Source organism: Aphelocoma coerulescens, chromosome 1, assembly GCF_041296385.1.
Source record: "Aphelocoma coerulescens isolate FSJ_1873_10779 chromosome 1, UR_Acoe_1.0, whole genome shotgun sequence".
NCBI lineage: Eukaryota > Metazoa > Chordata > Aves > Passeriformes > Corvidae > Aphelocoma > Aphelocoma coerulescens.
In genome coordinates, this window is record NC_091013.1 from 2,581,763 (window position 1) to 2,594,480 (window position 12,718).

Sequence of the window (12,718 nt, forward strand, 5' to 3'; positions counted from 1 at the left end):
AAAAATCAAGTTCCCAGCAAGGCTTATTTTACACTTCTTGCTTGGCCACAATTCATATTTTTGTAAGGATTTTATGGGATGTATTTCCCACCTCCCAAAATCTGCTCAAGCTGTATCCCTGCACAGCTTCCAGCAGGCAGAAAGGGAAACTCTGCTCTGGAAGATGACAGAATCCCAGAGGGGCTGGGGTTGGAAGGGATCTCTGGAGATCATCCAGTCCAAGCCCCTGCCAAGACAGGGTCACCTGGAGCAGGTGACACAGGAGCACATCCAGGTGGGTTTGGGATGTCTCCAGAGAGGGAGAATCCATCACCTCCCTGGGCAGCTGTTCCAGTGCTCTGCCATCCTGCATGGAAAGAAATTCTTCCTCATGCTGAGGGGGAACTTCTTGTGTTTAGTTTATGGCCACTGCTCCTTGTGCTGTCACTGGGCGCCACTGGGAAGTCTGGCATCATCCTCTGGCACCTCTTGGAGATACTTCCATGGATTGATGAGTAAAATTCCTGCTTCCTACACAAACCTGTTCTTTGTTTTACCCCCCTCTGTGATCTTGCCGGATCCACACCCGCCTGGCTCCGTGGTGACAACAAGGAAATGGAAGAGCAGTGACATTCCCATTCTCTAAGAGCAAGTGAAACCATCGTGCATTTGGACTCCTTGTACATCCAGGACATCCATTTACACCTCAGGGGGTGGGCAGGCCCTGGCACAGGGTGCCCAGAGCAGCTGGGGCTGCCCCTGGATCCCTGGCAGTGCCCAAGGCCAGGCTGGACACTGGGGCTTGGAGCAGCCTGGGACCGTGGAAGGTGTCAGGGTTGGAATGGGATGAGTTTTGAAGTCTCTCCCAACCCAAACCATTCCATGATTCCACACCTCTCCTTGACAGGAATCCCCAAGAACATGCCATGGGAACAAGGAACGTTTTCAGGATTGCACAGCATGCAGCAAGGAGGAAATGAATTCTTCCCTGCTCACAGTACCTGGGAAAGGATGGCTTCTCCTCCACTGCTCCCATAAGTCAGATGCACAATAACTGTGTCTTCATCAGCATTGTTTAACCGACTCAATGTCTTCACTCTGCTGGGATCTTCCTTCACCCCTTGCTCAAAAACACAGCCACTGACCAGCAGGTTCAACTTCACCTCAGTGCTGTCCTTTTTAGAGACCACCAGCTCATGCACAGCCTTCCTCAGTTTGTTTTTGTGCTTTATCTGCACACCCCCAAAGGTGAAGGACGAAGAAAACCCAAGAATCTTCCCCCCTTTGGACAAAAATTTCATAAATTGCTTGTGGTTCCCCTCAGGAATGGGCTCCTCCGTGGCAATGACCAGCAGCAGGGAGTTCTCAATCCAGGGATCTTTGAGCACTTGCTCCTGCTGCAGCTGGTAGATGGTGTAGCTCTCAGCATCGATGCATTCCCTGAGGACTGATTTCACCTGCTCAAACCTCTCTTTGGCAGTCTCAGAGCCCAGGTAAATCAATATATTAGGGGGTTTTCTAGCAAGGTTTATCCTCTTTATTCCTTTTTCCAGACATTCATCCTCCTTCTCCTCCAGTTTGCTGCTGCAATCATCAGGAAGCTCTGGAATGTTTTCTGCAGAGGCGAATTTCACGGATTCAATGGTGCTGTTTTCAAGCTGCAGACACTCGTGGCAGCTGGAAAGGTGCAAGTGGTGATGTTCCCCAGCTCCTGGCTCCTTGTCACACGGGCTGGTGACTTCATCCTCATGCTCCCTTCCTTCCTCCAGCTTGGATTTCTCCTCCTCACCTCGTCCTAATCCTGATTTCCCAGCAGGAGTTACTGCATCCATGTCTGCACTTTGCTCTTTCACGGATGGTGCCTCCTGGGCCAACTCCTTCAGAGCAGATTCCTGTAAATAGACAGCTGGAAAAGGTAAAAGATACAAAAAAAGGGGTTAGAATAATGATATCAAAAGAGTTATGATAAACAGCACTAACACAGAAGAATTTCATTTCATTTCAGTACAAATACTCTGTAACAGCAAGAATTTCACTTATTTGACACAACAAATCCAATTTCCCCCCAGAACAACACGAAGACAAAATCTAAAGACAAAACAGAGCAACCTCTGGAAAAATGCTGCTCTTTTAAAGGGGGCAGGGTTTAAAATCACTTGCTGCTGTTTTGAAATGAACTATTTTGAAATAAGATAATAAAGTGATGGTATTGGGTAAGATACAGATATTGAACCATGTCTCTTGCACTGCTGAAGGCTGCAGACAAAGATTTGGCACAAGAAAAGGGAGTCAAAAGATATTTGAACTGATTTCAGTCTGCAGAAAGGGAGAGAGAGAGACCCACCCACAGCAAGATTTGGGAGCTAAGAATCAAGGGAAAACAAGAAGAAGAACTGTTACAAATTCCCCTTTTTCCCTGAAAATGATAGAAAGTGAAGATAATTTGTAGCAAATCGAACTGAGAAGAGCAAAGATGATTATTGACAGCATGATGTGCAGAGCAAACTAAGAGGAGAGCAAAAATACACTTCACTAGACAGGGTTTCTTCAGCTGCTGAGCCATGAAAATACTTCAGATCAAAGTCTGAAAAATTTTACTGAATCCTTCTCCACTCACACAAAACCAAATAAATTTATTAGGCTTTTAACTCAGTGAGAAAATTGATTAACAACATTTTGTTACAACACATCAGATCCAAGTTCAATCCCTTTCCTTATGAAACTACATCCCCTTTGGAGCAGAAACTTGAAAAAGGACTTTTTTTTATGTCCCAAGAGAATTTCACAGCTTCCAACCTATGTTATTCCATCTAGAGCTTCCCCCAGCCTGTCCTGGAGCAGCTTCCACACAGCACTGGATGCAAAAGGAGGCAGAAAACATTTTAAAAAGGGAGTGACTGAGGCACTCTCAGTTTCTACCCTTCCTTGGGGGAGTATTTGTGCAGAACAGCACCAAGAGACAGAAGTTCCCATCACATTCCTTTGGGAGAATATTCCAACCCTCTTGCACTCCAGCTACACGTTGTCGAATTTGTCATTCCTTAATTTCTGCCAGTGCACTCTGATCTACACTAAAAAACCCCAGCAAATAAAACCCTCACAAAACCCCAAAAAAACCCACCCCCAAATTGTTCTCAATCCATGTTCAGCTTTGAATACAATTCCATTTCAAATATGGGAAAAAAGGGAACATTTGCCTAAAAACTTCATGTTTTTTCTTGGTTGGTTTGGGTTTTTTTTTTTTTTAATAGATTTGTTAATCTAACAGTCAAGACTTGGAGAAAATATTTTCTAACTTCTGGTTTGGAGCACCCTGGGATAGTGGAAGGTGTCCCTGGGGTAGGAATGGATGATTTTTAAGGTTCCTTCCAACCCAAACCATTCCACGTTCCTATAAAATTAAAGCAGAGCTACAGAGGGATCAACTGCTTGGAATCCCAACAGGAAGGAAGCTCTGTCAAAATAAATGCCAATTTTTCAGGTAGGTATAAAGACTACGTGCAAAGTCCTGAAAGAGCCATAAACCAAACATGTGCTGTTAAAAATGATCAGGAGGATACTTACAAACAATCCTGTGTGGCACCATCCCGTTATCCATCTGCAGCCTGTCTTCCAGGAAGGCTATTCCAAGGCTACTGAAATTATCTACACTTGCTTCAGCAATTAACTTAAAAGGTTCACCAGGTTTATAGGCCAAGGGTGAACAAAAGTCTGACCACTTCACAATCTAGAACAGAGCATATGGATGGCTTTCAGTTGGAAAAGGTTATGGAAAAATACCCAAATATCAACAGTATTGTGATTTTGCAAGAGGAATTGCAGGAGAATTGGATACAACCCAAAGAATTTACTGAGGGAGGGTTGCTTTAGGCAGCAAAGATTGAGCCCTGATGGAAGAGAACAACGTCCACACCAAGTGTTGGGAGCAAATTGGGAGTACAAAGGAACCATTCCCAAAGATCAAGGCTCTAAAAGTTTCAAGCAACAAAATGGCAGCAGAGCATTGGCACATTCTGGAAGAAAAAATCTATTTGGATTTATTTCCTTCAGCACAAATTCCAAGCAAGAACACTGATAAAAAGAACAAAAGTAAACTACAAGGGTTTAACAATAATTAGCAGAAGCATCAACTAAACCCCGAGGGTTCAAGCTGCTTATCTACATCAAAAATTCCTTTCTCCAGGAAAGAAACATTGCACAAGTAGGAGACACAATGGGATACACAAACCTGTTGTTCTCCCATGAAGGAATTATTTAGAGACAACGAAGCAGCACCTGCCTTCATGGCCTAAAAAAAAAATCAGCCCTTGCCATGGAATATGTTCCAAAAGCTGGGAGACAAAGTGCAATTCCCACAGAGCAGCTGCAGCACTTTATCACCACACACCAGATGTAATCCACTGATTAAAGGCCTCTAAGGAGAAGCTCAGAGGGAGTGCACACACTGAGGGTGAGCTGTCAGTTATCCCACTTGTTCATAATTACACTATCAGCTAAATTTACCTTTTTATTCACTGCAATTAAATGGTTTATACAACATCCAAAAGAATCCAGTGCCATCTTTTGATTTTGTGGTATTTCCCAAGGGAACAAGAAGAAAGAACAACCAACCCTAATGGTTCTGTCTCCTTCCTAAGCCACTCTCAAAGGCAGTTTGTGATTAGCACAACCCAAATGAGACCATTCAGTCACAGAATCCCAGAAGGGTTTGGGTTGAAAGGGACCTTAAAGATCATCCCATTCCATGGGATACCATGGAATGGGATACCTTCCACTGTGCCAGGCTGCTCCAAGCCCCAGTGTCCAGCCTGGCCTTGGGCACTGCCAGGGATCCAGGGGCAGCCCCAGCTGCTCTGGGCACCCTGTGCCAGGGCCTGCCCACCCTGCCAGGGAACAATTCCTGCCCAATCTCCCATCCAGCCCTGCCCTCTGGCACTGGGAAGCCATTCCCTGGCTCCTGGCCCTCCAGCCCTTGGCAATTGTCTCTCTCCAGCTTTCCTGCAGCTCCTTCAGGCCCTGCAAGGCCACCCTGAGCTCACCCCAAAGCTTCTCCTCTCCAGGCTGAACAATCCCAGCTCTGGCAGCCTTTCCTCCCAGCAGAGCTGCTCCATCCCTCTGCTCATCCTGGAGCCTCCTCTGGCCTCTCTCCAGCAGCTCCACGTCCTCCCTGTGCTGGGCCCCAGGGCTGGGGCAGCTCTGCAGGTGGGCTCTCAATCCAGATTTATATTTCTGGCCTTTGGATATCTAACAAGAAATCCATCTGGGTATCTTCTGATCCATGACTTATGCTGACCCTTGCTAAAAATTCCCTTTCCAAAAGGAAAAGGGGAGCAGTGTGTGGGTTTTTAGCACGAGATCAGCTGCATGGTTTAACTTCGGGGTTAAACTCCAGCTCTGTGACACCAGAGCACGTCACAGGTTTGAGCCAGAGCCCACAGTTGGTGAGAACCAGCCCAAAAATTCATGACAGATTTGCCACTGGGGTCCTGAACCCCTGGGAATAACAACCAGTCACTCCAGCAGCGAGTGCCTGACTCCAGCACCTTCTGAATGCTCATCCCCAGGACTGGACCACACAGAAACGCCAGCCCTGAATTATGGGATTTATTTCAGGGCACGCCAGTAGTGATCAGTTCTAAAGCAGAACAAAATCTCCTGCTGGGAAAGCAGCTACAGCTGACCATGATCCACCTGAATCCCTGGAGATGGGATCAGTCAGACTTCACTCTGGGGATGTCTGTGACCAAGTCCAGCCAGAACTGCCCCAAGCTCTTGAGCTTTTCCTTGGGGCACCAAGTAAAATCTTCGATGGAGAATGTAGTTATTGCTGCACAGTGCAAATAAAGTGAACACACAGAATTACCTCACAAAGTAAAGCTCTTGCCAAAACACATGACCCTGCAATCCTGCTCAGGCAACAATCCATTTGCTCCAGAGCAAAGCAAAAATCCTCAGGGAATATTTTCCAGCTTCCTTACTACGATTCGAAACCAAAATTCTGAATAAAGGACGAGAGGCCAGCTCTTAGCAAGAGATGAGCAATTATTCCTACTCCTGTTTTCTGAGTCCACCTCATTTTCACAGTCACAGATCACTGACAGTCCTACAAAAAATGGCTTTTCTGGCCAGAAATTCTCCCAGGAGCAATGTGTTCCCACAGCCTCTGGCTATGGTGACAGTCAGAGGTACCAAAATTAAGAGCACTTCACACAGAAAAACAGTAAACAAAATAAACCAGCAGTCCTTTTCCTCTTCAGTTTCGATTTGTTGCCCGGACTATCACTTTTGAACTTGTTAAATCAGATTAATTATTAACGTCCACATAAGAATGCAAAATTTTCCATCCTAAAGAAAACTGAAGCAAACCCAAGAAGATTAAAAAAAAATAAATAAATCCCAAAAGAATAGATAATTAGAGCTTCAATGCAGATGTTTTTGTGGCTCTTTCTGCTACAAAAAATATAAAGAAAGTAAAAATCTCCCATCTGAGCTGGCCCAGCACTGCCCAGGTGCACTCTGAGACAAGAAGGAGGGCACAGCTCCTTTACCTCAGAAGCAGGGCCCACCTGCATGGATTCCATCAAAGGCAATAAAACCATTTCCAAAGCAGCTAATGCAGCTTTGCTCCAAGGAAACACGTGCCCAGTGGAAGCAGGATCAGAAGATTTGAGGAGAAAAGGCCCCACCAAGCTCTGGGTGCCTCCTCACACTTGGAGCTCCATGGAGCCAAGGATTTTCCCTGATGCAGCACTTCTGGGCATCATTCCTGACTATCATGCTCCAAATCCGTGCTCTGTTCTGGAACTGGCAGAGGGTGAAGGCACTCAAAGTCTGATTGCAGCCCCAAATCTGGAGCTGAGCCCATTCCCAACCTGTCCTCCAGTCCCTGCCTCAGATAAATCTGTTTACCCACCCCTCTGCTCCCCATGTTCACTGCACAGAGGATTGCTGGAGCATCTCCCAGAACAAGTGACCTGGAAAACACTGGATCCTCCTCCACGGAAGCAGACAGGCCACGAGCACCTGTGGATGTGCCAAGAAGGAGCTTGAAACCCAATTCCAGGAAACAAGGGTGACAGATGGCCCTTCAGGGGCACTCAGGAGAGCTCCTTATCCATGGCCCCAGGGGTGATCCCAGCTTGGGGCAGAGCCTGATTCATGGAAGAGCTCTGGAATCCCAGCAGACAGCCCAGATGTTTTATTACAGCCTGCACAGACACATCCTGACATGCACATCTTCCCTTTTCTCCTCTTTCCTGGAGACAATGGGATCCATCTCTCCTCTCTCACAGCCTTCCAGTGCCTAAAGGGGGCTTAAAAAAAGAGAAGGAGAAGGATTTTCCACAAGGGCCACTGTTCCAGGCTGCTCCAAGCCCCAGTGTCCAGCCTGGCCTTGGGCACTGCCAGGGATCCAGGGGCAGCCCCAGCTGCTCTGGGCACTCTGTGCCAGGGCCTGCCCACCCTGCCAGGGAACAATTCCTGCCCAATCTCCCACCCAGCCCTGCCCTCTGGCACTGGGAAGCCATTCCCTGGCTCCTGGCCCTCCAGCCCTTGTCCAAAGTTGCTGTCCTGGAGCCCCTTTAGGCACTGGAAGTGGCTCTGAGGTCTCCCCAGAGCCCTCTCTTCTTCAGGCTGAAGAATCCCAACTTCTCCCATCCTGACTCCACAGTAGGGGGGTAATTCCCACCCACAGCCAGAGAAAAATGCTACTGGAAAGTCTCAACAAAACGTCTCTGGGTCTGTTTGAAACATAAAACAGAGCTTAATTATTATCAGGGATTTGAATGAAGCAATTCCCTTTTTATTCCCAAGAACATTACAATCCATCTGGACTCCCTTCTATGCAAGAAGCAAAGAGAGCTGCTCACCTCCTTTGAAGAATCAGGTCCTTTCTGCACGTTCTCTGTCTGAGCAGAAATGCTTTCTGTCACAAAAGCTATGTGTTCTGCTGTGAGCAACTTCTCAGGGTAAATAAAAGGAGAAATGAGAAGCACACTCCACCTGTTTAAGTCATCAAGGAACTGCAAGAAACGGGAAAGGAAAATAAGTCTGTGTAGGAAGCAGCTGATTTAAGAATTTCTTTTTAAATTACACCCAGCTTAAATTCAAATCTGACCCTCCAGCCTTACAGGAAGGGTGATGATGTTTTCACGTTCCCCATGAGACCAAAAAAGGCATAAAGTTCTGAACCACTACAAAGGAACACTGAAAGTAAAACCAAAAGTGACAACCCACGTTTTTAAGCCAACTCAAACTGCAGCTTTCAGTTTTACGGGAAGAGTGAGTGGGACACAAAACCACTGAGCCACTGGCACTGGGACTCTTGTGGGACATTTGCCACTGGCAGCATCCCTCACTCAGCTGATCCTCCTCTCCCATTCACACTGAATATTGAATCCTCATGCATCTGCATCAAAACTCCTCATTCCTTATGAAACTCATAAAATGTAAAGAAATAACTTATTCAGAATCAATTTTTCCATAAGTTGTTCTATCCACCACTCAGCAAACCATTGGACAAATGTTTTCTTCATTAAATTACAAAAGATTCCCTCTCTTGCCCTCACCAAGGAGCAAATTAAGCTCAAAAGCTCGAATCAGCAGACCAACAAACACGTTGGAGACACCTCACAGCTTCTCAGTAATCTGTTCTCATAAAATATTCCATCAATTTTTAATTTTTATGTAGATTTTGCATTGAACCTGATTTGCCTGTCATATTTTAAAAACGGCAAACATTAGAAATACCTTTTTTTGCTGCTGCCATACTACAAACACACACCTTAAGTAATTCCATGCAGAAACAGAAAAGAATTCCCCTCTGGCACTAAATTCTACCACTAAATGTGCTCATCACTGCCCATCCCAAATGAAAGCACAGAATATTGAGGCTCTGGGGGCAGTTCACTGATCCAACCACCCTTAGTAAGCACAGAAGCTGCACAAGCAAACACTGATTTCTCCCATGGGAAAGTGAACTGAACTCAGGAAGCTTTAAAGTATCTTAAACATCTGATTTGGCTAAAGATCAAACAAAAAAAAAGGCACCTTTTACAGGTTATGATTTATGACCTACTGGTATCTTAAGTTACTGATCACAGTCCAAGCTACTGAGACAGCAAAGGAGCTTTGCTGGCTGCCCAGAAGCCAAAAAAACCAAAAAATACTAGTTAAGCTTTTATCTCTACACAGATGATGCAAAGAGCTCCCCAGTGATGCAGGGACAGAGCCCTCACACCGAGGTGCAGCACGACAGGACCTGCCCCAGGGATTCTCAAACACTGTCATCACACATTTTAAAGAGACAAAAACTTATTGAATAACAGCCCCGAGTCTATGCCAAACTTCATGCCAAGCTGCAGCTCCCCAGAGGGCTTCCCAGCTCCCAATAAACACCAATAAACCAAGCAGATTATAAAATCAGTCTGCATGAATAGCACTGCAGACAGAAAAAAAAATGTGCTTGCTGTGCAAGGACTGAGGAGAAGCTGTTTCAGAAATGAGCAGCAGTGGAGCAAAGATCAGCAGAAATCAGCTGAAATCCTCTTCACAAAACAATAATCCAGGGCAACCCAGGCAGAACTCCTCTAAACACAGCTTTGTTTGGTTTTTAAGAGCTTTATTGGAATGCGAATTAAGCATTTAACTTGGCTGTGAAAGATTCTGAGATTGCCACCATCGCTCTTAAGTGTGAAATAATCTGTACATTAAATAGCAAAAACCCCTGGTTTTAAATAGAGCCAACTCCATCAGCATTTCTAATCTTGTTTTCCCTCACTGCAAACGTTCTCTTTACCCACCAAACTTATGAAAAGCTTTTCTGCTTCCTAAAGAGCACTTAGCCATTGACACGCTCCATAAATCCCTTTCCAGCAATGCCTGGAACAACTGAAATAATTCCCACCAACACACACACATCAACATCAGCAAAAGGCAGAGATCGAGAAGAGCCTTACCCACACCAATTCTGGCATTTAGTGACAAATTTAGACAAATCCAACATTCATTTAAGTAATTCAGATTATTTGAGGGCTGTGCCAGGGGAGTTCTACTTCTAATCCTGAAAGCCAAGCTAGCTCACTTTCAGTTCTGCTGCCAGCAGTGCCAAGTGGAACTGCTTCAGGCATAGGATTTTTCCACTGCCATCGGCTGCCACAGCCTCCCCCCACCCCTGCTCATTTGTCCAAAACTGTGATTTTTATTTTTCACTTCATTATCCTCACTTAAAACAACGTTTTGTATGGGGAGGAGACCACAGCTCTCAGTAACCAAAGGCTCAGTTCACATTCCAGGACAGATCCTGCAACGTTTTAAATCCCTGACATGAATCTTGAACACACAAACGCAGCATATATTTAGAGACTAAAGCCTTATATGTGCTCAAAGTATGTTGCTGAAACGGAAAGAGGCTTTCCCCAGGGACATGGAGTGACAGAACAAGGGGGAATGGCCTTAAAGTGCAAGTGAGCAGGTTTAGATGGATATTGGGAAGAAAATCTTCCCTGTGAACCTCTTCCCTGTGAGGGTGGGGAGGCCCTGGCACAGGGTGCCCAGAGCAGCTGTGGCTGCTGGAAGTGTCCGAGGCGAGGCTGGACAGGGCTCTGTGCCCATGGCAGGGGGTTGGAACTGGGTGATCTTTAAGGTCCCTTCCAACCCAAACCATTCTGTGATTCTATGAAATTCCATCAAGCTCTCCCAGCCCAAGCTTTCCGATAACCACTGCTGCCCTTGCAAACCTGCACTTCATACATATACATGTATCTACACATATAAACATACACATGGAGCACATTAGAGCATCCCTCAGCCCATTTCCTAGTCCAGCACGCTCTAGCAAGCAGCGAGGAGAGGTAACCACACCCGAACTAACATTTCCTACCGAAGCAACCACCTGGATCTCCCCCCCTCCTTCCCCGCGGCTGTGACAGCGCGGAGGAATTATTTTCCCTAATCCCAAATCCCTGCCCGCCACCAATCCCCAAACACCAAACCGCAGCCCCATCCCCGATCCCCTTTCCCGGAGCTCCGCGGGGCGGGGATGCGCATCCCCGTTACCGCGGCAACCGCGCACCCGCCGCATCCCCGTTACCGCGGCAACCGCGCACCCGCCGCATCCCCGTTACCGCGGCAACCGCCGCATCCCCGCGCATCCCCGCGGCTTTACCTGCGCCTCGCCGGTGCAGAACACCTTTCCGCCGACGCGGAGGCAGACGCGCTCCCCGGGGTGCGGCTGGCGGGCGCAGAAGGTGAAGGAGCAGCGGGAGCGGTGCAGCCTCCGCACGGTGCTGCGGACGAGCGCGGCCGAGCGCGGCCCCCAGCGCGCCCACAGGTACAGATAGCACAGCGTGATCAGCATGGCGGGCGCGCGGCCCCGCCCCCCGGCCGCCCCGGCCAATCGCAGCGCCGTGCGTCACCGGGGGCGGGCGCCGCTCCCGGCGCTGATTGGCTGGCGGGGCCTGGCGCGCGAGGCGCCCCGCCCCTTTTGCGCCGTCGGTTCCCCTCTCCTCCCCTCAGCGCTCAGCGCCGGCGTTGGGGGGGAACGAGGCGGCGCCGCCTCACGACCGAGCGCCGAGGGGGATGCGCAGTTCTGCGGTGAAAGAACGTGTAAAAAGGAATAAAGATCGCTGGAAATCCTTAAAAATGGCTCGGGGCGTTGTCTCTTTGCGACGGGTTAAATGTAGCCGTGCTCTGGAGGAGGAAGAGGAGGAGGAGCAGGCGAAGTCTTGTCGTCCCCGGCGCCACGATTCGGCTCCTCAAGGAATCGCGGAATGGTTTGGGTTAAAAGGGACTTAAAGATCATCCAGCCCCACCCCTGCCATGGCAGGGACACCTCCCACTGTGCCAGGCTGCTCCCAGCCCCAATGTCCAGCCTGGCCTTGGGCACTGCCAGGGATCCAGGGGCAGCCCCAGCTGCTCTGGGCACCCTGTGCCAGGGCCTGCCCACCCTGCCAGGGAACAATTCCTGCCCAATCTCCCATCCAGCCCTGCCCTCTGGCACTGGGAAGCCATTCCCTGGCTCCTGGCCCTCCAGCCCTTGGCAATTGTCTCTCTCCAGCTTTCCTGCAGCTCCTTCAGGCCCTGCAAGGCCACCCTGAGCTCACCCCAAAGCTTCTCCTCTCCGGGCTGAACAATCCCAGCTCTGGCAGCCTTTCCTCCCAGCAGAGCTGCTCCATCCCTCTGCTCATCCTGGAGCCTCCTCTGGCCTCTCTCCAGCAGCTCCACGTCCTCCCTGTGCTGGGCCCCAGGGCTGGGGCAGCTCTGCAGGTGGGCTCTCACCTGGGCACAGGGGCACAGGGGCACCATCCCCCCCTCACCTGCTGCTCACACCCTGTTGTGATGGAGCCCTGGATAAATCCTGCAGCTTCTTCTCTCCAAAGCTAACACTTAACAGGAAAGGATTCTGTTTTCCTCAGAAATGTCTCCACACTGTGACCTGACCGTGTTCCAGGGTTGATGATATCCTAGAGGAGCAGTATCCCAGCACAGAAGTAGGAGAAGACACCTGACTCCAAGTCCCATCCCTGTAGCCACCAAAGCCACAAATGCAAAGCATTTAATTTCAGCCAATTCATTGGATTCACCAAACAAGAATGGGCTGAACACTGACATCAGGGTGAAGATCAGCCTGACACGGTATAAAACTGCAGGATTTGCATGTGCCATGTGTGCTGCAAACACGAATTGCGCCTTCAGAATATACAACAGATAACAAATTATCCTTTACTCCTCCAATATGTCT

At 48.3% G+C, this 12,718-nt stretch overlaps 1 protein-coding gene across 2 annotated transcripts in view; it reads right to left on the minus strand.

Annotated features, from left to right (window-relative positions):
- HLCS (holocarboxylase synthetase) overlaps positions 1 to 11,349 on the minus strand; it is a 108,493-nt gene extending 97,144 nt beyond the window's left edge. The window contains exons 1-4 of one of the 2 annotated variants that reach the window (XM_069010189.1): positions 11,144 to 11,349; positions 7,848 to 8,000; positions 3,544 to 3,706; positions 981 to 1,885 (exon numbers count right to left, since the gene is read on the minus strand). In XM_069010189.1, the coding sequence (XP_068866290.1) occupies positions 981 to 1,885; positions 3,544 to 3,706; positions 7,848 to 8,000; positions 11,144 to 11,335 (1,413 nt within the window). In that variant the 5' untranslated portion in view covers positions 11,336 to 11,349. Of the gene's footprint in view, positions 1 to 980; positions 1,886 to 3,543; positions 3,707 to 6,545; positions 6,821 to 7,847; positions 8,001 to 11,143 lie in introns of those variants that run through there. The other variant, XM_069010269.1, reaches the window with a different exon arrangement.
- Between the last annotated feature and the right edge of the window lie 1,369 nt (positions 11,350 to 12,718).